Source organism: Tauraco erythrolophus, chromosome 2 (assembly GCF_009769465.1).
Source record: "Tauraco erythrolophus isolate bTauEry1 chromosome 2, bTauEry1.pri, whole genome shotgun sequence".
Lineage (NCBI taxonomy): Eukaryota > Metazoa > Chordata > Aves > Musophagiformes > Musophagidae > Tauraco > Tauraco erythrolophus.
Genome location: NC_141466.1, coordinates 9586282 through 9612140, shown reverse-complemented (window position 1 = coordinate 9612140; position 25859 = coordinate 9586282). Strand labels below are relative to the sequence as shown.

Below are 25859 nucleotides of genomic sequence, written 5' to 3'. Positions count from 1 at the left end.
GTCTTGATACCGTCTATGGGGTTGGTGCAGATGAGAAAAGAAAAATAATTTTTAAAAATTCACAGCACTGGGAAAAATAGGTTGTCAATTAAGTTGTTTATTTTCAGATATCTGGTGACAAGACCAAGAACGTAGGATTTCTGCTGTGACTTTCCACTAAATTCAATCCTTCTCCAAACATGTGCTTAGTAAGCACTAGTTGCATATCACACAATAAAAACGTATAGATGGGAACAAATTAAGGTGAAGAAAAAAACAGAGAAGAGAAGGAAAAAAACAATCAATCTTAGTAATAATACGATAAGGAATGTGGAAGAGAGATAGGTTTTTAAAAATAATTAATCACACATTCACAGACAGACTTATTAAAAAAAAACAATCTTTAAAAAGTATTTCAAGTACCCCATGTTGCAAGCTTTAAAATTTTGTAGAAGACTGCTTTCTGAAAAACTATTGGTAGGAAATAAAGCACAGATCATTCAAAAAAAAACCCTATTACTGTGGTTGCAGAAAATAGGTTACTTCTCCAGCACATTAGCACATTCTTAAGTTTTTAAGTGTCCAGTTCTTCTGTCTAAAGTTTGAAAGATGCAGCTGCTTTTCACAAGTATATTCAAGATCTCTTTTCCTCCCCCAGAAAACGCAAGCCACTGTTAACAAACACAGTCACTTAAAGTAATTTCCAAACACTACTCATTTAGCATTTCAGATCACTAAATGGTAAATTTACTCTCCGGCAGTTTTTATTCCCCCAGAAAACTCATATTTCCATTAAGGTCTTCACTAACAACACTCTCAAACTCTATTAAAATCTTATTAACATCTATTTCCAATCATTAGTAAATAGTTTACACTTCAAATAGCTTTACAATGAGCAGTGAAATACTCTCATTTCCAAATTATGCAGTCAGTTCTGACCTCTGATACTCAAGACACGTGCCCTTTGCAGCCGATGAGATTGTTGCCTGTTTATCTCTGTACAAAACTGAACCCCCAGGTATAAACCCCATTCTTCCATATAGTTATTGCAGTGTCTTATCAGAGTTAATCTTCTTGTCCCACCCACTGGAGATGCATTTATTTATTAGAAACATCAAGGATGCGAGACAAAGCACTCCAGCTCTTCCATCCAGAGGGGAGCCATTAAAAACAATTCTTGTAATGAACACTATTCGTTACATTTACAAGGAAAGAAATCAGATTTGGGTTATTTCACTAAGCACTGATGAGCTTCATGTTGTGGCAAGTACTTAAGGGAGAAGAACTGTGTGCAAATATTTTTTTCAGCCCTTCCTTTTGTGACCAACTGTGTCCTTTCTCAGCCTGTAGGAAAATATGACTCTTCACATTAATCACTGCTTTACACTGTAACAAAAATGTGCTTTTTTTCAGGTTCTGTCAGCCTGGTTTTGATTTCATCAAAAGTAATTTTATACTTGTGCAGTTGTCTTTATTCCTTATTTTCTTTCCTGTGAACTCTAAATCTCCCTGTCTGTTCCAATGCCTTTTTAGCAGTTCATAACTGACACTTGTCATGTGTAAACAACAGCAGCTAGAGATTAATCAGTTAGTAAGGTGCACTTTCACTGGCATTTCAGATAAATTCAGTTTGCAGAAAGCTAATTTTGCCCTTACTTCCATTTTTCTCACTCAAGAATTAAGGACTAGGTTGTGTTTTAAAACAGTAAGTGTTGAGAAAAAGATAATCTTTGTCATTTCTATAGTGCTTGCCACTAATTTTGGATCTGAGTATGACCTTTCTACATCATTATACAAACATCAGAATTGTCTGGTATCCTTATATACTATATATATGGGTACGCATGTGTTAGATGTGTAAATATACTGAAAGGCAGAAATACTAGAATGCAAGGATGTTCATGGCCATGAAAACTAGGGAATATAAATACACTGTTGAACCAAACATAAGAGATTAACACTGCTGAAAGAGAAGCGGAGTTCCTCTAACAGGATTATTGCAGGAGAGCTCACCGACTCCAGGAAAGGACAAAGTCCAGCTACTGAATACTGTATGAACATAAAGCAAAAAAGATACCAGTCTCTATAATCTGTTATCTTCTTCCTGAAAAAAAAAATACAACCATGGATGAAAGGCAAGTGAAAGAGAGGAGTGGGAAACACCTTTTCTGACTACAAATCAGGAATTTCTGTACAGGGTCTTTTCTTCCACTTGCTTTTGCCAAATTTTGGAATTCAAAATTCAGGCCTGGATCTTTCCTGAATAAAAAATACTACAACTATAAAAAGCACCACGAATAGAACAAGGAAGAGGCCATCTGATTAATTACTAGGTTTAACCTCAATTAGGATTCAACTCTTTGGGGTTAAACAAATAAAGCCCTTTTCCACAGCTGCCTAGCAAAGCCTATGAGAGTCTTAAACATTGTCTTTAAAGAGATTCCAAATTGAAGGCAAATTCAATGCTCTACAAGACTAAAAGTTTCACAAACATTTGTTTGTATCAGGCAATTTCTAACACCGAGAACAGTGCAAAAAAAGTATTGCATTATCAAGCGATCCAATTACTTGTCAAACTGGACTATTACATCTCTGTAAGCTGTACACTGAAAATGCAATCCTAGCATCCTTGGCCTTAAAAGCCTCTTTAAGTAATTCTGGCCATTAAACATTGCTATTGGGGTTCTTGTACAGGCAATGTCTTGAGCACTGCAGCCCCCTCAGATATACTCTCTGGCACCCCAATAAACTAGCACTTTACTTCCAGAGCTATAATAAATGACAAAAACATATCTGACTACAGCTATATTACAGCAGCAACCCTGTGCAAAGGCAGTCACCAGCCCCAAAGCCAGCCTATGTTTGGCCATTTACGTAAAAGCTCTCAGTAGTATTATTGCAGCCTACCTCAACCGGTACCAGGGCTCACTGATTCTGAGCATCATACCAACACACGGTTAGATGTGTTAATAACCTGACAAACAAGACACACAAAGGCCGTGAGAGGCGGGGGATGAAAGGAGTGGGTATTTGGCCCAGGGAGATGAAGCATGCTGTTCAAATTCATAGTGCAAATCAGCGACACAAACAGGAATAATTCTCAGATCTCTGGAGTCTTTCACCAGTGGACCACTGAGCGTTAAAGATCGAGATCTGACCCATTGCGAACTGCAAGGAGGATAAAAAGAAGCTCTGTCATTGTGGGTTTGTGACAGACTCCAGCACTGTGGCTATAAATAAATTAGCACTGACAAAACAGAATCATCTTGTTGACATAGGACTTACAAAGTTAAGGAGCAATTCACATAAGTAATTTTAAGTTTGAACAAAGGCTAACTAGATTTAAACAACCACAAAATGCCTATGGGCACTGTGGCCCATTTTAAAAACTACTTACTAAGCAATTACATCTATGAGATGCTGTGCTCCAAAATATAAATACGGGACTTCCCAAGCCCTTTCAAATCTAAACAACTGAAAAGATAAGGAGAAAGAAACAATGTGGTCCCCTGTCCCGTTTCTCATCCTGAAGGCTGAGCTACCCAAAGTGTGGGAATAAGTAAAGTTTCTAATCCCAAAGCTCCCCCCACCCCTCCCCTCCTTTCAAGAAGCCAAGTAGCACCACAAGGTCCAAAGACTTCTTAAGGGAATTAACCAAGAAAGCCCTAATGGGTACAGCAGTTGCCTGGCTTGAGCTCCCTATTCTTGGCTGGGACACTGGCCTGGCAAGTGATCGCCAGACCTTCCTATAGCCACAGCACCCACCAGAAGGGCATCTCGATCCCTCACAGTTTCTAGGCAAAGCTGAATCCCAAAGATAAGACATGAAGATAATGCAAGCCCTTGATGCCAAGGATATGTTAAATCAATAATTTTTATTACTAAATCACTTATTCTAATGGTTTCAACCTAACGTTCAAGAAATTTCTTTCTGTCACACCACCTCTTGGCACAGTACCCCGTATTTTGCAGTGCAGCTTTGAGCATCTTTCCAAGTCTTCTGTTAAAAAAAAAAGATCAAATTGTAACTGCTGTGCCCATCAAAGCAGGTTGTCCCAAAGTAACTGGATTTCACGTAAAGCCACAGAGTAGTGACACTACCTAACTGAAGGTTGGGTTTTCTTGAATTTAAACATCTTCATCATGACTTAACATACTAAAAAGATTCTTTCTATTTCATTGATAGCTAAAACCTCCTGTCAAACAAAAGGCAGTATCACTAGCTTTCATGAGCAGCAGGTAACCCTTGAGCAATACCAAGACCCAAGCCTGGACCTTTGGTGTCCAGAACAATGCAAAAATATTTCTCACCCCTTTTAAAGGGCTTCATAACTATTAGAAGGCATTAGAGAAACTTTAGTCTGAGCTTGTATTTCTGCTTTTTGTTCTAGCTCCTAAATGTCGTCCCTCTTTGCAATAACTGCATCCTTTCCTTTCCATCTTTTCTATCATTTATTCTTTCCACGACTGACTGCAAACTCTCCTGCACCTCAGTCTCTTCAACAGTGTCATACAGGACATGCAAAGATAACCATAACGAATCAACAGATTTTCTAGTATTTTTGGTGAACTGACATTTAGCACTCCTTCTCTCCTAACCTAAAGAGTTTTATTTTGGCTACTCTGTGACCTTATGGGACATTTTGAATGTCAATTGCAATCAAACTTGCCCAAATCCCTGTTAAGCCCCAAAGAAAAGCCAGAGAAGTAGGAACTGAGGCAAAGTTCTGTTCTCTAGTTTCCAAAGACAGAGTACAAAGTGATTGCAGAGAGGGTATAAAACAGTACTCACTTTCTAAATGAGCATAAAAAAGGCTGAGGAAAGAGAATCGAGTCTCTCAGGATTTTTTATAATACCATCAGCTGCTGTTAATACCTGCTCAAAACTGCGCTGGAGATTAACCAAAAAAAAAAAAACAAAAAACACCCAACAACAAACCACCAAACCAAAAACCCAGAAAATGCCACAAACTGGCATTTTAAACCTCTCCATGAACAATAAATGCAAAACAGGCCAAAGTTAGGGCTCCCACGCTGTAAGTCTAGAAAGTATACAAATACACTTTACCGCTTCCAGCCACATCCTCATTATTATTTATATAAGATTTTTTACCTTAGTGAACACAACCTTCCCCTTTCCCAATCCCAACCTGTCACTGAAGAAAACAGGAAGGAAAGTGTGGCAATGACAAACTACTACACTTAATACTCTAATCCACTGCACCAGAAATGGGAGATTCCAGATACGATGCCAAAACTTAATCTGCCTGAACTATATGCAGCACTTCTAAGAAGATTAAAATATTTCATGACGTTTCCTTTAGTAGAACCTCATGTTCCCACATAGCCATTTAGACTATACCTATTTTCTACTTCTGATTAGACAAAGTATAATTATGGCAAACTGATAGACATACACACCCTATCTAAAATTATGGTATATATCATTGGCATCTGTGTATGATGATGGGAAATGATTTATTATCAAAAAAGTTGTTAGAGCTATAACATATATACCTTTGAACATTTGCAAAAAGAGTTATTTGATATGCCATCTCAGCTTGTTTTAGAATAAAAAACAGTGTGGACTTTGTGTGGTGAGGCACTGGAACAAGTTACCCAGAGAAGTTGTAGGTGCCCCATCCCTGGAAGTGTTCAAGGCCAGGTTGGATGAGGCTTTGGGCAACCTGGTGTAGTGGAGGATTTCCCTGCCCATGGCAGGGGGGTTGGAACTAGATGATCTTTGAGGTCCCTTCCAACCCTAACCATTCTATGATTCTATGAAACGTGATCTTGTTCCACACGAAGCGAGAAAGAATTCAGGATTGACAACTGCAGCCATGAAGCCTGTCCCCCAGACAACGGGTGCATCATTTGTGCTTCCTTGTTTTTGGGAGGACTGTTGCATTCCAGCCTATGCCATTCTATGATTCTATGATTCCTGTGTCTGAGCTGTTCAATTCAGTGCATGCTTTTAGCTTTATTCTCCAACCACAAAATACAGAAGCCAGCTTATTTCTTTTAGTGAAAGGAGAGTCTCATGGACTCAGATTTGGAGCTTTAAATAGAACACCATATATTATCAGACTTGCAATAAAATTATCATAACTAGCTAACCTGAGAAAGAAGTCAGTTTTGGTTTTACTTCTGTATTGACAAAATGAAGTAGACCATATTGTCTCAGGTCCTGACATTCTGACCCTTTTTATTCTCATACCACTTGAACACAGACTCTCAAAGGCTTTGAAAACACATTCATATTCTTTTTGCCCATACATAGAAACTTCTGGTTCAAAAGCATACACTTTAGAAACAGAAATAGCTATTCCTGGGAGCGCAAAGTCCACCAGAGGAGAAAACAAGGGGACAAGGGAACCCGGGTGACCTGTATAGGTACAATCAAGCAAGTGGCACCATGTTAGAAGCAGGTTTGCAACTTGTGCAGGCTTTTGGAAGAGCTGGAAGTGCCTGCAGAACCTCAGGTCCCACTGAATGAAAATAGAAGTCAGTCTCCAAACTCAACAGACACCCGGTGTATTTCCCTTACATACAACCCTAATTGTGTCTAAAGCTCTAGTTTTAAAGAAAACATATTGCCCACAGTTAGGAAAATAAGGAAAGGAATGGCCTCACTCGAATCTCCCGACACATTTTTGACTCTGACTCTTGGTCAGTTGATCTACTTTTCTTATTCCTTCCAAATGCCTTCTACATTACCTGGCTTAATATGGATACAGATATTTTCCTCCGTGGTTTTGATTCTTCTTGTTCTCTACAATTCATATCAATTACAAAAATGTATGCAAAATATGTTCTCTGTAACAACTCTAATGCTGCTTGGGAATATATATATACACACTTAGGGAAAATATTTGAACACAACATACACATTTTAAAAGTACACCTTTTCTGTAATCTTCTAAGAGAACCACTGGAACTAATCTTCTCCCAAACAAGAGAATAAAGCCTGTGTGAGATTACTTCAGGCTCCACAAATATCAAAGTGAATAAACCAGGAAGTGAAATTGATACAGTATTTGTAATTCCATTATTGAGAGGCACAGAGAGGAAAGATTTAAATAATTTATTTTTCTTTTCACAGTGGAAAAAAAATAAGCATGACAATGAAGCCCGATTTAGGCTACCCTGGCAAATACCAGGACCATCTAGTAAAGTACAGTTGCAGCCATAAAATGATACTGGAGTCAATTTTGTGCCTCTAAAAGTAATTAGCTCTCTAAAAGCACTAGCTCTTACCATATTAAAGAACCCATTAGTTAGACCTATAACCTTGTTACTTGCAAATATAAGGCCTACAGCACAATGCAGTAATATTGTTTATGCTTGAAGGAAATTTTCACGCATTCATAACCAATTTATTACAATATAATCCTTACATTCAGAATAAATTGTAAATGAATTTGTATCAGCATCCCCAAGCAGCAGGCAAGGAAATGCACAGAGGAGTCTACAGATGTTTTGTAAGGAAACTGTTCCCATTGTCCAAACAAACCACCAACAAAGACCCAGTAAGACAAAGTAGATAAAGGTGCTTTCACAGAAGCTGGACAAGAGAAGGAGAGGAGGAAGCAGAAAGGGCTGAGGAGAGCAGCACACACAAGGCGGGCCAGCACCCAAGTGTACGGAGGGATACAGGCCTGTCCAGAAGGAAGATGTCAGAGAGGATGCTTTTAAGAAGCATCTTTAAAGGCAAGGGGATAGGGGAGAGAGAGGCCTCAAGGACACTGCAAGGGATGGACCATCTGGGTTTAGTTCAGGCTCAGCATGAGGAAGGAGGTGCTTGCAACCAGCTTCAAAAGTGGTTGCTGGGATTTCACCCGCTCTCAGAGGAGTTAAAACAGCAGCACTGCATACGCCTCCGCACAGGAGGCACAGCTGCTTTGAGGAGCTCCTCCAGCAGGAGCCAGGCAGAGCGTGTCGCGGCAGACGTGGGGGCAATGCGGGTCTACCCTGATCCAGCCGCCCTCACTCCCCCTCCACACAGATCCAGCAGCAGACAAGTCCTTTGACACCTCATCAAAAGAAATGAGATTGAAAAGGGCAGTCAGTCACAATTCTTACTTTTTATCTTCCAGAGCAACTGCTAAAGCCAGGAGTCTTTGCAACATCTCCTTTCTCACCAAATTCCTTCTCCTAAGCAAATATCCCTGGGAAACCCCTGTTCCTGAGGTGTAACAACGGAACTCTCCGCAGCCCTCTCTGTTACCTATGCTAACAAGCACTTCCAAAGGCTTGGTGTCCTAAGACCCAGCGGGAACTCCACTAAATAAAACAAAATGGTTTCCCTGCCCATGGCAGGGGGGTTGGAACTAGATGATCTTTAAGGTCCCTTCCAACCCTAACCGTTCTATGATTCTATGATTCTAAAATTGCATTAATATGTTCCCTTGTATTTCTGGTTGTTTCTCAATGTCATAGATAACCAAGCAAGCAGGAAGCAACTCGGGACCACAGATTCTCTCCTTCCCTCTTCCCCTTCCCTACCACCTCTGTTTTTTGAACATCAGCAGAAAAGATAGAAAAACATGTATTATTTCAACCAAGCTTCCTGCAAAGCTTTACTGGTTCTTGTATGCGTAAATACGTCCCTTCACTTACAAATTAAATATTTAGAGATTTACAGCTACCAATTTGAATATATAGATGCACTCATGTGCCAGTTTGGAAACCAGTGGTAGCCCTAACATAAATCCCTGGTCTATAATTTAAGAGCTCCAGCTGCTCTGTTGTTTCACCATCACAGCTTAGAAAAAAAAAAAAACAACAACTTCCACACAAAGTAGAAATGCCTTATAGAGATGACACCAAAGAAGGAACGATGCGTTTGCTGATATGTCAGGTTCTACAGGAGTGATGGGGAGGGAAAGGCAGATTACCCACAATAATTAATCTGTTCTCATGGTCTGGGTCTCCATTGATAGCATGCCACCCATCACTAAATGCCTACCCTAGTGTTCACTGTCGTGCTACCTGCCCACAAGGTCTGAGCATCAGCACTCGAATACAAAAACAAAACTTCAACAGCAAAGATTTAAAAGAGGCTTGGTTTTGTTTCAGGAGAGGGGAAAATCAAAGGGAACATAATATAAATCAAACAATACGGGGAAAAACAGAAAAGAAACAAACACTGGAAATAAGAAAAAGTAAACAAAACATGCAAACTAAATACCAGTCATTTAGTAGGAACAACTGTTCAAAATGAAAAACAATCCCTTAAAAAAAAAAATCTTGTAGGTATTTTATTATTAATTGATCACAATTTTACACATCTAATCCTTCTTTCTCATTTCCACTAACAGCATTACTTTTTTTTGTTCTTTCCTCTTAGATCTGATTCTTTTTTTGAGTAAGCAGTCTCCTTTCCATGTGGGTACACGGGCAGCGAGTTCCTCAAAACTTCACACAGTCACGGAAGACTGTTGTCATATTTTAAGGCAGCAAGAGGAAATAAATGTTCAAGCCTGGTCAGAAAGGGAAGGCTGACAGTTGCTGCTTGCTCTGCAGCTGAAAAAGAAAAGTGCTGCTGTAAAATGAGAAAAAAATTGTTTCCAGAATTATGGAAATGTAAGACCAAAAGAGCTCTTATCAACTTTAGTTTAAATTACACTCCTCAAAAAGAGGATGCAGGCAGGGACTGCAAGAATTCTGGGATTTAAATATTAAATACTGGTAGTAAGTAAAAAAAAAAAAAAAGCTGTCATTTTTTAGATTCATAAATTATTTAGATGAGAATTCTTAACAGAAATTATTTAAGAAAATCCTTTGTTTTCCTTTCCTAACCAAAACCCCTTTCTTTACCAGCATGTTACAAACATGAGACATACCAGTTTCTAAATCAACATATAGGTGTCACCTACTGTTTTTCAGCTGATTCTCCATGAATATTGTTCTAAAAAGGTATCAATTCATTTTGGAAGTCAATCAGTTATATAAAGCAACACCAATCTGTCTTTTTACAATTATTGCATTACTAATATTACCCATAACTCTTACCCTACATTCCCAAACAAAACACTTCAGTGGAGGGTTAACTGCCAGCAAAAAACACACGTAAAAATGACATCGTACTCTTTTAACTTTCCCCATTCATCTAGAGGTTAAATCCCTGACTTCAACTTTAGACACATTCCTTTGTGTAAACAGGGTAAAAATAGCACTTACTCAGAACACTAAGTAGCTATGATTACAGACCTCAGTAATAATCAAGAAAAATTAAGTACAACGCTTCGCATATAACACATTAAACCTGAAATAAGGCACAATCCATATGCAGATGCTTCTAGAAATACAAATTCCCATTTTTTTTGCCGTATGTACATGCACCGTGTACAGAAGAACAAGAGCAATGTTATGCACTCTTGAGTATTACTATCCCTGATTTTTAGTTACAGGATCAAGCTTCCCATGCTAGATATCTGTATTTCCCATTATGAGACACATCTTCTATAAATGAATACCATATGTTTTTACACAGTATTATATGTACACAGGAAAAAAAACCCAACATTTGCTGCATGCAATATTAAGCCACATATGAAAACTCAATTTCAATTAATTTGAAAACATCGTATTATGACAGTGACCTAAGCCTACAGTTTGGGAGGAAGGGGCAGGAGGAAGGGAAGACAGCCTGAACGAGCCTGACCTGGGTGCACAGAGCGGAGACATTTCTGGACAGCGAAGGGAAGGTGTGAGGCAAACCAGAGCAGAAGCTGCAGGATGCCCCACAAGTCCTGCACTCCCAGCTCCCAGGCTGTGCTGCCCAACCATTCTGTCCCATCTCCAGCACTCATGTCACCTCACCATGCCAGGTAGGATGCCACTAGCTTTCCATCTCTGAAGCATTCCTAAGGCACTCTAAAAATTAGGGAAACAGCACATACCAACAGTGCTGGGGAGGTGATAAAGGGACTGAACATCTCTGGGCCTGATGTGGCTGACAAACACATCCTTCAATCTTGGGCAGGGTGACACAGTTGAGCCCTTTCCTACCAGAGGTATTAAAGTAAATGCCTTCTTAATATTTTCTGCACTGAAAATGCACACTTGCAACTTAAAAGTTTCTTTGGATACAAGAAATATTTGATTTTATAAGTAGCCAATTCTATCTCAGAGGATAAAGAATAATTCCCTCACCAAAATAAGGCACCTGGACAAAGCCTTAGATTTACAAAGACTATACAAGTGCTAACAGATTGACACAGAAATGGAAATACACGCTTGTCAGCATCAAAAGGGTTTAAAGTCTACAATGTAGGTCAACAGAGCAATGGCAAGGGAAGTAGAAACTCTGTAGCAGAAAATTTACAACACATTTTAACATAAAGATGAAAAGGAGACTTTCAAAGAAAGACAAATGCCCGTATGCGTAAATTGTACTATTTTCTGAATTCTCAGTTCTCTAAATGCAAAACCAGAGTGTATGCTTTACAGCTTCTGCCACTCTGGATGGGTGTTTTCAGATCTCCTTCCTCTTGGAAAGTCAGGAAGGTGCAATGAGGAATTTAGAGATATTTTCACTGACTGTGCCCTCTATGCAACTGATCTCATTTTCCCTTTTTCACTGTTTCATGACACCTCATTTGGAAGTAAATCAGTTTGAATGATTTGTACCTCTCAGAATAAATATAACTTTTTATTACCAAGTATATATACTAATTGTTTTAAAAGAGGTAATACACTGAAACTGCCTCTTTCACAGGAGTGCCTCAAGTAACGCTCTTCAGCTCCAGGTCCTTCATCTCAGTTCACACAGTCTTCACACCAGTGCAACCTCAATGTCCCAGGGTGATGCCACCAAGGACAACACCTCAAGGCCACCCAGCACTTTACAGTAACTCACAAGAGGCAGACACCACCTTTTGAGCGTCCTTCTCAGAGCTGCCTTAATCCACACCCCAAAACAACCATGTGCTAGACCTTGTGCATCCCATCCTTACAGGCAGACCCCTTCAAAGAGCACAAGCAGGAAAGCAGCCAGCTTGCCATACAGCCAGTGCTATTCAGGAGAAAGAGAAAGGTATCACTGTTTACTAGGAGAAAACATAGGAAAACTCCAGTTACCAGGACTGTCAGAGCATTGCATGATAGTATTTAACAGAGCCAACCAGATGCACAACTCAAGCAGGCCACCAGCCCAGTGCAAATCACCACCCTCTGTGGCCACAGCACAGAATAATTCTTTATTCAGAAATAGCCACAGGTCTACACCCATGGAAAGGGCATCAGCATCATCTCAGCACTGCACCTCCAGCCAACAGCCAGGCTTTCTTCTACTGGAGGTCACCAGCAGACACCCAAAGTAACATAGTCACCCTTGGAGCAGCTAAGCCACTTTCCACAAAAAAAAAACAACAATGCCACTGCTTCTGCCCTTGTGTTGCTCATTCAACTTGACACAGCAGAACACTTGGATTGCCAGAACTGTAAAAAAGACTTGAAATGGCTATTGTTATTTAATTTTTCCTTGATGCCATTTAATCCTAGAGGTCCATAGGAAAACACCTAACACCTGCAATGCCAATGCATCCTTTAAGGGAGCCAGAATGTAGAGAGTCACATCTGTCCATTAGTCATCCACACATGAGCCTGCTACAGCTGCATATGCCAGCCACCTCGCCTTTCTTCCAAACTATCAAGCCAGAGAAACAGGGGCAAGCAGACCTTGGTGTGTCTAGCAGAAGGAACATGGAAGACGCCTTGCTCATATCTCCTTAAAATTTCCTCAGTATTATAGAGAGCTCACACAGATAATGAGCAGACAAACTCCCACTTGCCCAGCAGCAGCAATTTGGAGACAACCATGCAAACCAGGTGCTCCTGGGAAAGCAAAACCTGCAGCATGAGGGATCCTTGGTAATGGAAAAAGACAAAGCAATGGAGCAATACCCTCTTCTGGGTGTAAGAGTCACAGGCCTCCTCCTTAGGAAACTAAATGCATACGGATGCCCATTCAGTAGCCTGGCACTGCTGATTGTCTCATGACCCTCACTGCAGCAGTATTCTCCCACTCTTCTCAGATGGCAACGAGTTGGAAGCAGATCGGATGGCACAGGGACTCACAGAGCTCGAAGACCATTCAGGAGGATTTCTGGAGGTAAAATTGCCAGGCTACTGTTTGACAGACCACCCTGGTGTACAACTATCAGTGAGGGATACAACGTACTCTGGGATCAGGACAAAGGCCTGGGAAGCATGTCCTCTGCACCTCCAGAACTAATGAAGCCAGCCACAAGGCAGCTTACACATCAACAAATGAATGTCTTGCTCTTGATCTGGAAGATGACATGCCCCTTTGGGAGTTACTGTAAGTAACTTCCTTGTTTAAAGTACTAGCAATAGCTTCTTGTGACAGCAGCAGCTTGAAATGGGACAAAGGATCATCTCTGACTAGCTCAGAACAAGCCACAGAACCAAAGTGACACAGTTAACAATAAAAACAGAACCTTCAAAATACTACAGTTCCCTCTTTAGTTACTCTAAGCTGCAAAAGTGTTGCTCCTACTTGCCAAAGCATCTTATATTTTTTAAGGTATGTTTCCCTGAACAGTTTTATTTTTCTACCTTAAATCAAAAAATCTAATTTCATAGTAATATTTTGACTCGGATAAATTTCATCGGTCTCCAGAAAAATCTTACTTTAACTTAAACTACAGGTGAGTGAGTAAAAGTTCTTAAACCAGATACATAATCATTCCGTAAAGATATAAAGAAGGTATTGGCATAAATATGTCTTTCAGTCAAAAATGGGGACTGTATCTAAAAAACAAAACAAAGGATAAGAACGAAACATATTCAGCAATTCCAGAGTCCTACAAAAGTAAGATAATTTCAAGTTTCAATAGAAACAGAGATTAGTTTTGCATGTTAATAGCATGGTGCTATAATGGATTACCTTACTTAAGTTTTAGACGAAAGTGACAGGTGAATAGCCTTTATAATTATTGGAACAAAGGTGTGTAAAATGAGAAACTGCCCAGTTACTTTTCATTTCTAGATTTCCAACTTCCCAAATATTCTTAAGAACAGGGTTGGTTTGGGTTTTTTTGCAAATATCACATAATATTGTGGGACATCTGAAGGTCACCAGAAAACTTTTTCAATTTTAACAACTTTTAAGCAGTCCTAGACTGTTTTGAGTAAGAGTCCTCCATTATTTCAGAGATATTAACTGATGATGTTACATACTGTAGCAAAAACCTTTTACCTCCTAATCCTCATTTGCAAGTTGAATAAAACCAAATGAAAGGAAAATAAAACAAATCTTAAGGAAGAGGTTAATATGCATACCTACAAAAGGACCTGTGTGCTCAGATGGGATGAAACCATCACTCCATAAAAAGTGGAAATCAAATCCACAGAAATCCAGATCATCTATTCATATATAAACATATATAACGTATGTGCTATAGAATGGAAGGAAAGAAATCCAGACAGAGAAGAACTTCAAGTCTTAAACGAAATCAGAATTGTAGAAGGAAATTTATAGTAGCCCAATAAAAGCATTTTTATACAAAAAATTGTTGCCTAGAGCAACACTGCTACCCAAAAACTGAATTACAGCTATACAAGTCAGTATATATTGTCAAAAAAAAAAAAAAAGTATTTGCCAATACACTCACATAAAAAATGTTTGCATGTAGAGGCACTAAGATTATCTACAGCCTGACCTATAAGTAAGACTGCAAATAAAACAAAAAGAAACCAAAAGAGCATATGCAGATGTGACCTTGATTCTTCTGTTCAATAAGAACAGTAACTCCTACTAGTGATTTGTGCAAGACAACCTACTTCGAGAAATATCCTTTATCCAGTTGAAGCTCTTTTGGATCAAAATCTAATTACATTTTTTATACGAAATTGCCTATGCAAGAAGACTTGGAGGCTGAGAAAGAAATATGGGTTCAGAAACCTCCAGGAGACTAACATAACAGCACACTACAAAAGGCACCAACCTTGTCCAGAGCCAGAGGTTGTGCACCTGTGCCAGCACCATACCACACAAGGGGGAAAAAAAAGAAACAAACCCAAGACCAAGCTGGGCTGAAGCAAAGGTTTCTCAGCCTACGCTCAAACCCACATGAATGCAGCTACACAGCTATCCAATGGGGTCATGCTGGTGCTGGGCTAAGGTCTGAGCACGCTGCAGTGGAGATGTGCCCCAAGAAAGCTACCACTCAGCAGTCTGGTAATCTCTTCCCAGGAACACTCCATTGCTAACAGACAGCCAAGAGCCTGGCTCCAAGCTCCCATGGAATTTTAGGTCCAAGTTTAGATTATAATACATGATTTGAAAGGTTTGAAAAGATTGTCATATAAGGTTGCTTATGCCCAATGCTCTGCCACCCCATCCCATTTCATCCCATCCTGTCCCCTTCCCCGCTTCTCACCAGCATGGCCCCATGCACAGGTCTGGCTCCAGCTGCATTTCTCACCCCAGCTAACTGCCAACTCTCACCTGCTGACTAACTGGATGGAGCTCCTTCAGCAACTTCTTCAGAAGTATCCCACAAGAACTGAATTTGCACCTAATCTGTATTTCAGAGATTAAATATACACATATATTTAAAATGAAACTTCTTAACAGAAATTATAACAACCTGTACTGAGGTCTGTGTTTAGTGAAATCCGTATCAAGTAATTCAGTAAAAGGACAGAAAGTGAAAACATGTAAGCGAATGTCTCGCTACACTCCCTAACACAGGATGACTAAACTTTCTTTAACAACCACTTCAAAAGCTCAAGCAAGGCCCAAAAAACAAAACACTGTGACACATCACACAGATTTTAATACCATACATCTTCATAAGCTCTTTTCTGATTTGAAGTACAATGTGCCAAATACCAGCTTTCACAGCATGAAGCTCATAAAATTTTCCACAAACTTTCATGAGCCGCTCCTACTTAATCGGAGAAAAAAGATAATGTTTTAGTTTGGTCTTGTATGCACCATCCACAATAAGAAGTTCTAACAAATAGAGTCTCTTTCTTAGCTTTCACCTCAAAGAAGAGCAAGTACCACAGTGTAATTAACCTTCTCTGAAAGGGGAAGGCAGGCAGGATTTGGGTCACTTGGACATCGTAATTAGTACGTAGTATTTTCAATGAGTTATACTTGTATAATGCCTTACATATTTAATGTCTTAGACTCTTTTACCTTTAAAACAGAAAATATTGCTGCGATGAACAGTTAGGTTGTGTTTGCTGTAGGAAATCACATGAACTATTCAGATTATCCTTCTCATTCCTGATACTGTTTCGATGGACTATCTCGGGCACTATGAAACCAAAGCAATCTTCCTGGTGCAAAGTTCAGAGCAAAGAAAGGTGTATTTAAACAAGGCACGAATCAGTAACCTTTCAAGAGCTTATCAACTGACGATCAACCATAATTTAGAAGCTGCACTTTAATTTACCCCATTACAATGTGTAGGAATCCAAGTGGGGCTTTTGTTTCATTTGGTGAGGCAGGCTGCACCATGTCACACGCAGACGACGAGGGGAAGGCGGGCTACCTGCAGCTCCGTAGGAGAAGTGCCAGCATTCCCCACTGTGCAACGCACCTGGAACCCAAGGATCTCCTCTGACATCGGAGCTTTTCGCAGGTAAAGGTGATGCACATGACTGAATCACTGAACGGTGTGAGTCAGGACTACATGAGCCAGAGATGAAGCTTTCGCTAGCTTTAGAGCGGCTGCTAAAGGACAAGCTGTACCTGAACTGACTGAAAACCTGTCAGTACAAAGTTAAGCCATCAAATATCTTTGTAGCAAATCTGAACCAATGGGGTTAAATTATATCAGATGAGCCTCCCACAGGATGTGGCAATAGCCAGTACTAGGACTCATAAAAATGAGTTATCTTGTCAAATAGCAGACCCAAAATGATCACATTAAGCTGGCAGAGATGTAGGCTGCTGCCAGAGGGTTCTGTGAAATATCGCTTTCCTGTGGGCTTCCATTGCTTCCCTTGTGCCAGCACCATCGTTGATGCAGTCACTTGCTGAGCTAGGTCAAGAAACCAATCTATCTGAAAACAACACTTGCAAAAAAATACTGCTTTCAGTTGGATTTTTTTTGTTAATTCAGCTCAACCTACTTCAGTCAGCTCAGAAATGCCAATGTCAGGGCAAGAAAAACATTAGGAAGGTTTAGGTGAGAAGTGGAAGGAAACCCCAGTTTCAGTGATGTCTGCACTCTTCTCAGTCTCTGCTTATCTCAGCCTAATATGCCCATGATCTGCACCCACTGCCACTGCACATCAAAACTTCTCCTGGTTCAGGGCAAGCCTTAGGAGGCACTCTGAGACAAAGAAAAGCTTCAGGAAATAGTGTGGCATCTCTCTCCTGAGATAATACTTTCAACAGAACAAGAAGATATTCTTTGAGTCTTCCTGAAATACATAGTTCCCAGGAGAAGATGACACAGACAAGCCATCAGAATGAGTTTAGAACACGAAAGCCCACCCTCTAAACAGGTTGTTCAAGCTCTACTTGAAGATGTTGGTAGGCATCAGACACTAAACACTGTTCAAAATAGCAGGAAAATCCAAGGCAGGAAAGATTCTTCTAATGCATTTAGATAAAGATTGTGCTCCTGTAGAGCCTATAAACTTGGCAGATAAAAAGATTGCTATGATTTTGTAAAGTTAGCCATAGTGTGCTAGGTCTTTGCTTTACAGAAGCGAAGCAACACATGGAAGATACTGTGCTGAGCCATCCATACTGGCATCATGAAAGACAGGTTACAGGGGTTAGGAACAACAAACGCTGTGATGATATGGAAAACCTGAAACCTGTGCTGCACTAGCAGATTGCAAATGAAACTGCAAAAGGTTCCACCAACTTAATTCAGTTGTGAGTAATCAGCTTGTTTGTTGCTTGCACACTGAGCATTATGGGTATCCCTCACAGTGCTTTAGTCCTTCATATGGGATTTCAATGGATTTCAATTCCAAGAGTGAGTCACTGGTGAGAAAAGAGGGGGAAAGGAGTGAAAGCTTTTCTCTCTGAAGGAACGGAGATGGAATTTGCCTTTCAAAAAAGGCATGAATTCATGCTTACTACTAGATTTCTTCTTGGTTTAAGATGCAAACTATTAAGCCTTTAGATTAAACTGAGCAAATCTTTGAACAATGAATGAGGCAGATTATTCTGGCAAGGAAAGAATAAACTCCTCTTGTATGTGTGATTTGTAATGGGTATTTTGGTCAATGTTTGAAAAAATCATATATTGTGGACAATCCACAGAAGTCTTTTGACATTTTTCCAGGCTCAAAGGACATCTACCATCTGGTTTCTTTCTCAGGGAGATCAAGTAGTGAGTGATTTAGACCATAGCTATCTGTAGAAAACACCAAGTATTTTATGCCCTCACTTGTCACCTATCCCCACAGTGAACACAGATGCTACCACTATGAGGTTAGTATAGTCCGTCATTACAAAGAGACATAAAAATAAATACTTTGTTTTACACAGAGTTACACAGTAATCCACAATAAAAGGGCACTTCTCTACAACAAACCCAACTGAGACCCCCAGGTTTCACTGCCACACAGATCCAAGCATCAACCATCATCTCCCAAAGTCACGTGGATTCGGTAAGGAAGCAGGACAGCGAGCCTCGGGGACTGCAGGTGTCACTAGAAAGAGGAGACCTGAGGCGGCGGCAATCTTCTCTCGTACAGTAGCCAAGGGTTACAGCGCTCTTTCCAGAACTGGTCTGGGCTTCAGTTTCATCTCAGGGAAACTCAGCTCATCGTTCTCCTTTTGCAAACCAAACGCAAGATCTAAATGGGGCAAATAAGGGAGGGTGCACATGGGCGCATGGCCTCTGAGGACTAGGCTCTGCGAAACGCTGGAGTCCTCAACAAATCATTAGCAATACGAGGATTCCCAGACCCTTCGACAGCGTATGACGTCAAACAGGCACTGGCCGGCAAAGCTTCAAAGCTCGAACTGGTCTGCCGATGTAAATCAGGGAAGCGCACACGAAGCGGCAGTGGAAGCGCACGTGCTGGCTGCTGGTGAGCAAGCACAGTGACTCACTGCAAACAGGTACAGGGAGGCTGTGACTCACTGGACAATCTGCTGCCGCACGGGAGTCAATACAGAACGGCAGCCTCCCAGATAGGACAAAGGTATGGAGAGAAAAGCAAAAGTCAACCTCCAGTGGCCACCACTTTTAAAACCTGTTAGTCAGTTTGCGTCTCAGGCTTGGCTCTTGAAAACGCTCTGTAGCAGAAGTTTATTTGCCTCGTGCACTGGTACGCAGTTAGTTCTGCGCACGCTCTGCACGCGTGCGTTTGTAGTTTTGCTGTATCCTAGTCCCCACCCATTAACCAGTCCAGGCGTGGTCTTAGCCTTATAATCATATTTAAAGAATATTTTTACATACGTATATATACGCACATGCATATACATACATAGATACATATATATATGCATACCCACACACACATTCACTCACTTTACAGGACAGAAATAGTCCTGTAGAGGACTCTCCGGATGGCATTTGATTGCCTGAGGGTAAGCCCACACAGCCATATGAGAAGACTGTTGCTATTTGAAACGCCTACATATGGGTGGCAAATATGACACAGGACCCACAGTCGTTTCTGCCACAGCAGATGGGGCAAAATTCCCCAGCAAGGGACCTAAATGGCACTGGAAGTCTATGCTTAAGGGTGTAGATTTCACATTTCACATGCATGAGGGTGACATGCCTGCAAGAAGTCACTGAAACAGGGTCTTGGACTGAAACCTGTCTGATACACTCTTACTTTCCACAGTCCATGTAACAACAAATAGTTTCATGGGAAAAAACAAGAAGCAGTGATTAGAAGTTTGTGCATGGACACCATAAAGAAAAGGAGATGACACCAAAATGCAAGTAGCATGATAGACAATAAGCATTAGTGCATCTAGTGGATTAAAACTGGGAAGTCAGAAAACTGAAGCGATATGGAAAAGAGAGCTATTAAAATTGAATTTGATATTGGGTAGCCTGCCTTTGTGATTTCTCTAAGGAAGCTCTTAGATAAATACTTAGGTATACCACAGAAGTCACCCACAATCAATATCTACACTTTATGAAGATATTCCTTTAACGTTACTTTAAAGTAAAATGTAAAATAAACTTCTCTATAGCAAAGATGACCACTCTGATGCTATTCTTTGCATCACCACTGTCAAGGCAATATTCCTAAATTGTCAAACCTGGAAGTAATCACACCGAGGCTGTTCTAGATTTTAGTCTAGTGAACCAATGGTAAGGTAAGCCTTTCCTAAAGGAAATACTTCACATGCTCATTGTGCCTTTAAAGGGCCAAAAAAGAACAAAAAAGTAGCTCAACAATCTATTAGATCAGTAAAATTCTTAATTCTTACGAAGCAAGACTTCTTGTAGACCTGAAGGAAAAAACAAATAGTTGGAGTGCACAGCCCTTTCCTAGGGTGCCACTTTGTTTTGAGCACAGGCAACGTATCACTTTTTCCAGGAGGTACCAGTGCCATGCTTCCAACCCTCCAAAGACAAAGCAATCTCTAACAGGCACTATTTTGAATGCCTATGAAAAAAAATAATTCAACATAGTTTCTCTATGAATCTTTCCAAAAGGGCTGCTTCATTACAGCTGGTATTGTATCCCAGTGCCATATATACACTGGCTTCCTAATATTCTGATCCTCATTAAAAATACAGTTTTTCAAATTATGTGCTGGGTTTAGGGGAGGGGCTGCAGAAAAAGCCCCTGTAAGTAGCTGTGAAATCTTCCCCAGCTCCAAAACAGCTCAGACCGGCCTCTGGCCAGGTCAGACCCCCCCATCCCCTTAGGCTGTGGCCGAGCCAGTCAGCACCTCTGCAAATGCCATACTTAAGACAGGGACAAAGGAGCCTGGATGGAAGCTGGACCTACGCTGAAGAGAGAGGAGGTGAGGCTGGCCCACGCTCGGCCACCGCTATCGAGGTTCGTCAGGCATGGCATGGCTGCAGCAGACAGAGGAATGAGACCTGAGAGAAGCAGCCATGCAGATATCAAGGTCAGTGAAGATGGAGCAGGAGGAGGTGTGCTGGAGCTGAGATTCCCCTGCAGCCCACAGTGAGATGGCAGCAGCCCCCCTGCAGCCCGTGAGAGACACGGTAGAGCAGAGACCCATCCACAGCCCGTGGAGGACCCCACGCCACAGCAGAAGATGCCTGTGCCTGAAGGAAGTCCTAGAGAAAGGTCTCCATGAGCTACTGGAGGCTGATGACGAGGCAGAGAGGCATCTGAAGCCTGTGGAGAATCCCATGCCAGAGCGGGTGGCAGCTTCCTAAGAAGCCATGACTCCACAAGGAAGAAGTCCGTGCTGGAGCAATCTGATAGGTAAAGATTGCATCCTGTGGGGACGACTCACATTGGAGAAGTCTGTGGACTGTCCTGTGAGGAGGGAGTCCATTGGAGCAGGGGAAAAGGGTGTAATGAGTCCTCCTTTCTTAAAAAGAGTGTCCAAAACAACGTGTGAGCAACTGACCTGCAACCTCCCATTCCCTGTGTCGCTGGGAAAAGAGGTAGAGCCGGGAAGAAGGGAAGGGTGGGGGGAAGGTGTTTTTGAGATCTGCCTTTTTTTCTTGTTATCCTCTTTGAATGAGCTGTTAATGAATTAATTGATTTGTCCCCAGTTGAGTCCATTTTGCCCAGAGCCATAGTTGGTGGGTGATGCCTCCCTGTTCCTATCTCGACCCTCAGGCCTTTTGTTACACGTTTTTCCTTCTCACCTCACTGAGGAGGAGCGAGTGAGCAACCTCGTGGTGGCTTAGCTGCCAGCTGGGCTAAACCACGACAAATTATCAGAGAGATGTTAACCTAGATACTTAAAGTTGTTCTTATTTTGTTGTTTTTTTAAAAAGGCGACATACGTTCCAATTTCGCACCAGTAATGAAATGCAGAATCCGGATGGTGGAACAGGTACACTTACACAATGTGCAGAGCATAATGGAAGAACTCATTTCCAGAAAATATTTCAGAATTTCACAGGCCTGATTGTTTGCTCTACTCTTAGTACGCAGCTCTGCACATCTTGGGAATGTTGATGAAGAAGGAAAGTAGTTAGAAAAATGGAGAAAAAAATCTCATGGCAATGTTACAATGTTTCAGAAAAGTTTTGTTTGTTTTTTTAAAAAGACCGAAAAATAACAAGTGGTCATTCCCCTCCCTTCCTCCTTCCTGAAAATAACATTCCCAACCTCTCTCACTTCAGAAGTGGGAAGACACTGGGCACCCAGGGCAGGAGGGAGCAGGACCATGGAGTTGAGATCCTGGTTAATAAAAATGGTAGAGACAGGACTGAGGTCTGAATTTAGAGCGGCACAGCAGAAAGCTAGAGAGGAGTCCTTTAGGATCTTAGTTTAATGAGCTAAACGGCAAACGTGCATGGCCTGGAAAGCTGCAACACTGCCAGAGGTGGAACCCGGGTAAACTAACTATGGGAATTCCCTGTTCTGCACAGCTTTAATATTTCTTTTCTATAATTAAGGAAATGAAACTGCTTCATTTCCCCTCACCCGCATCCCCTTAATCCCACATTAGAAGAATTTGTTAGGGATCATCATTACTTGCAGGGCAGTGTCTCAGTGTACCCAGGAGGCTATCCCCAGAAGCAGCTTCAGAGGAGTAGGAAGCTGATGACATCACTGCTCCTAACAATGCTGCCTTAGCACGGGAGACAAATTCCTAGGACAGAGAGGCCTCCAGGACTGCACTCAGGCATCTGGAGCCTCTAGGGGCTAAAAGTAACTGTGGCTTATAGCCACGTATCCAGGCAGCCCTCTGTTAAAGGAGGGAAACAATCCTGACAGTTTATAGATATACAGATCCTTACTCAGAAGTCATCCCAAGGAGCAGGGAAAGAGGTTCTTATCCTGTCCCTCCTGCATGGGAGGTTTGCAGAGGGATATGAGAAGCAAAAACACCACAAACAAAACAGAGAAGGTGGTGGATTTTGTGATTTTCTTTCAGAAATATACTTATTTTGCATTCAATAGTAATCTACTAGATCTACAGTGCCCTTATATATGTAGCTAAAACAACCGCAAGACATAAAGCGGGGTTGATAAATAACATTACTTATGGAGAAGGAAGTACTTCAATAAAAAGAGGCACGGCTTTGTGACTCAAACACGTGGGAGGCTGTATTTCTCAGTTCAGTTCTTGCCTTTGCCGTGGACTCTCAGTGTGACATATCATGATGCATCATTTATCTTTTGTCCAGGGTGACACACTTTTATTTTCATCTAATCAGACTATAACCTCTTTGATCAGACGCGCTCTTCCTCCATAGGAAGAAGAAGTAGTGCATGGAAGCAACGTGCCAGTTTCAATTACTCTCTAGTTTCAGCTGGCTTCTCAGCATTAATAAAAGTCCCATCTTTATCAATGAGGCCTTTGTTGGCAGTTTCAGCAAGGAAGAGGCAAGACTGAAAGGGCCATAAAGACGAAACTCCCCCTTCCACACAACAGCCTCTCTGGTCATTGCTCTGGAAAAGCCAGCAGTGCTTCTGCCCGTAATCAACATGGGCTGTGAGGCACCAGGAGGTCCTCAGCCTTCATGCGAGTGAAGCTGGCTTCTTTTCCCATTAGCAGTTTCACCTCTTAAGCAAAATGACAAATGGTTTAAAAAGTTTATCTTGTCCTTACCTGCGCCTTCCTTCCGTTTATCACATTAAAAAAAAATAAATTATGCAAAGTCCAAAGCAGTAAAACGCCAAGAGGTTATACGAAAATTTATGCTCCGCATCCCGCAAGCATCCCGATGCCAAAGCCTCCTGGGGTCCCGCTCTCCCTGAAGCCGCGGAGCCGCACCCACCACCGCCCCCTACGAGCCCTCCGCGTGCCAAGTCCTAAAAACGCGGCGACCAGGAGCAGCTTTGGTTTAACACCGACAACGCACTCGGGCGGCCACGAGACCGTCGTCAGCTACAACAAACACCTTGACGACAGCCGGCACAGCGCCCGGCGGAGGTTGTTGCAGAAAGGGGTGGGGGAAAAAAAAAAAACCAAAAACAAAACCAAAAAAAACCCAACCAAACCACAACAAACAAAACAAAACACACAAATAACAAAAACAAAGAAAAACCGTTTGGGAGGATGCGGGACGAAGCGCAGAGACGGGGAAGCCCTACCAGCCCCCGGGGGCCGGAGAAACACCTTCTCGCCGCGCAACAGCTTCCCGCCGAGCTCGCCCCGCTGCAGCCCCGCGGCTGCAGCCGCCCCCGCCCCGCCGCCCCCGAGCGCACCTGCCGCCGCCGCCGCCGGCCCGGCCCGGCCTCCCCGCGCCCCCCACTCACCCGGCGGGGGCGTCGCCGCCGCTGGGGTGGTAGGCGGTGAGGACCACGCCGCGGGAACCGGACCGCCAGCTCATGATGCGCGCCGCCGCATCCCTTCTGGGCACGCCGAGGCGGAGCGGAGCGGAGCGGGGCGGCCCGGCCGCGGCCCCGCGCGGCCCAGCCTCCCGCCAGCGGCGCAGCGGGGCAGGGCCGGGTGACGGCAGCTTCCTGCGGCCTCCGCCCGGCCGGGCCGGGCCCCACCGGGCCGTGCCCCTCCTCCCCGCCGAGGCCGCCCCGCGGGAGCGGGCGGCGGGACCGAGCGGCCGGCGGGAGCGCGTGCCCGCCGCTCCACCCGGGAGGGGCCTCAGGCACCGGCGGCCTCCCCGCCTGTGCGCACGTTCCGCGTGCTGCCATACATCACGTAGCGTTAAAAACCAGCGTTCCTAACTCAGGCGGGGGTTTTCTAAGGTCGTGCGAAGAAATCGGTCGGTCGCAGAAAAGTTGCGGCAGACCCGTGCAAGTCGGCGGGACTGCCGGTGCGGGGCACCGCCCGCCGGCTGCTGCTCCGTCGGAGGTGGCTTCGGTGTTCCAGGCGCTGCGTGGCAGTAAAAATGAGGAATGTGTTCAGTGTTCGTTTTGTACATTGTCTGTTTCACTGAATCACGACATGTGCTTTTCATGTGCAAAAAGTTACGTTTTTTTTTTTTTAATTGCAAGCTATCGTTATAAATATCGCAGCAGGTGGCGTCGTCAGGCAAGGACACACGGTGACAGCTGCCTCAGAGCTGCTGTGCCTCGAACCAGCCGCCATTAGCTCCAAAGTCACGCTCTACCAACCCGCAACAGCCGGAGCAGCGGAGCGTTGGTTCGGCTTTTTGGTAGGGACGGCCTCCTCAGCACCTCGGTGGTAACTGATGAGATGGGGCTCACTGCCTTGGTACTGGTTTTGAATTAGTTGGCAGATCTGTAACACAACACTCAAACCTGTTTTTTTTTTTGTTTTTCCAGGGCAACCATAACATAACCTCTGATGTACATCACAGAATCACAGAATGTTAGGGATTGGAAGGGACCTCAAAGGATCATCTAGTCCAATCCCTCTGCCTGAGCAGGACCACCTAGATCAGATCACACAAGAACACGTCCAGGCGGGTTTTGAACATCTCCAGAGAAGGAGACTCCACAACCTCTCTGGGAAGCCTGTTCCAGTGTTCTGGTACCCTGACTGTGTAGAAGTTCTTCCTCATGTTTAAGCGGAACCTCCTATGTTCCAGCTTATATCCATTTCCCCTTGTCCTATCATTGGATGCCAGTGAGAAGAGCCTGCCTCCATCCTCATGACAGTCACCCTTTACATACACTATTAAGGTCTGTAATTTGTTTCTACATTCACAGAAACGTGTGATTTGTCTGAATTATAATTGTTTTGTGCCATGAGTGAATCGATCGACTTTCATATGAGTGTAACTTGCATCGTATTTCCTTCTTCCTTTAAAAACAAACAAACAAAAAAATCATTCAACTGCTTTGCTTGCAGTTAAACATCTGAAGAGTTC

At 42.6% G+C, this 25859-nt stretch overlaps 1 protein-coding gene across 1 annotated transcript in view; it reads right to left on the bottom strand.

The window, feature by feature from the left end:
• ARHGAP18 (Rho GTPase activating protein 18) overlaps nucleotides 1–24398 on the bottom strand; it is a 64553-nt gene extending 40155 nt beyond the window's left edge. Inside the window, exon 1 of the mRNA XM_086632086.1 lies at nucleotides 24325–24398. Within this exon, the coding sequence (XP_086488212.1) occupies nucleotides 24325–24398 (74 nt within the window). The remainder of the gene's footprint in view (nucleotides 1–24324) is intronic.
• Nucleotides 24399–25859: the final 1461 nt, after the last annotated feature.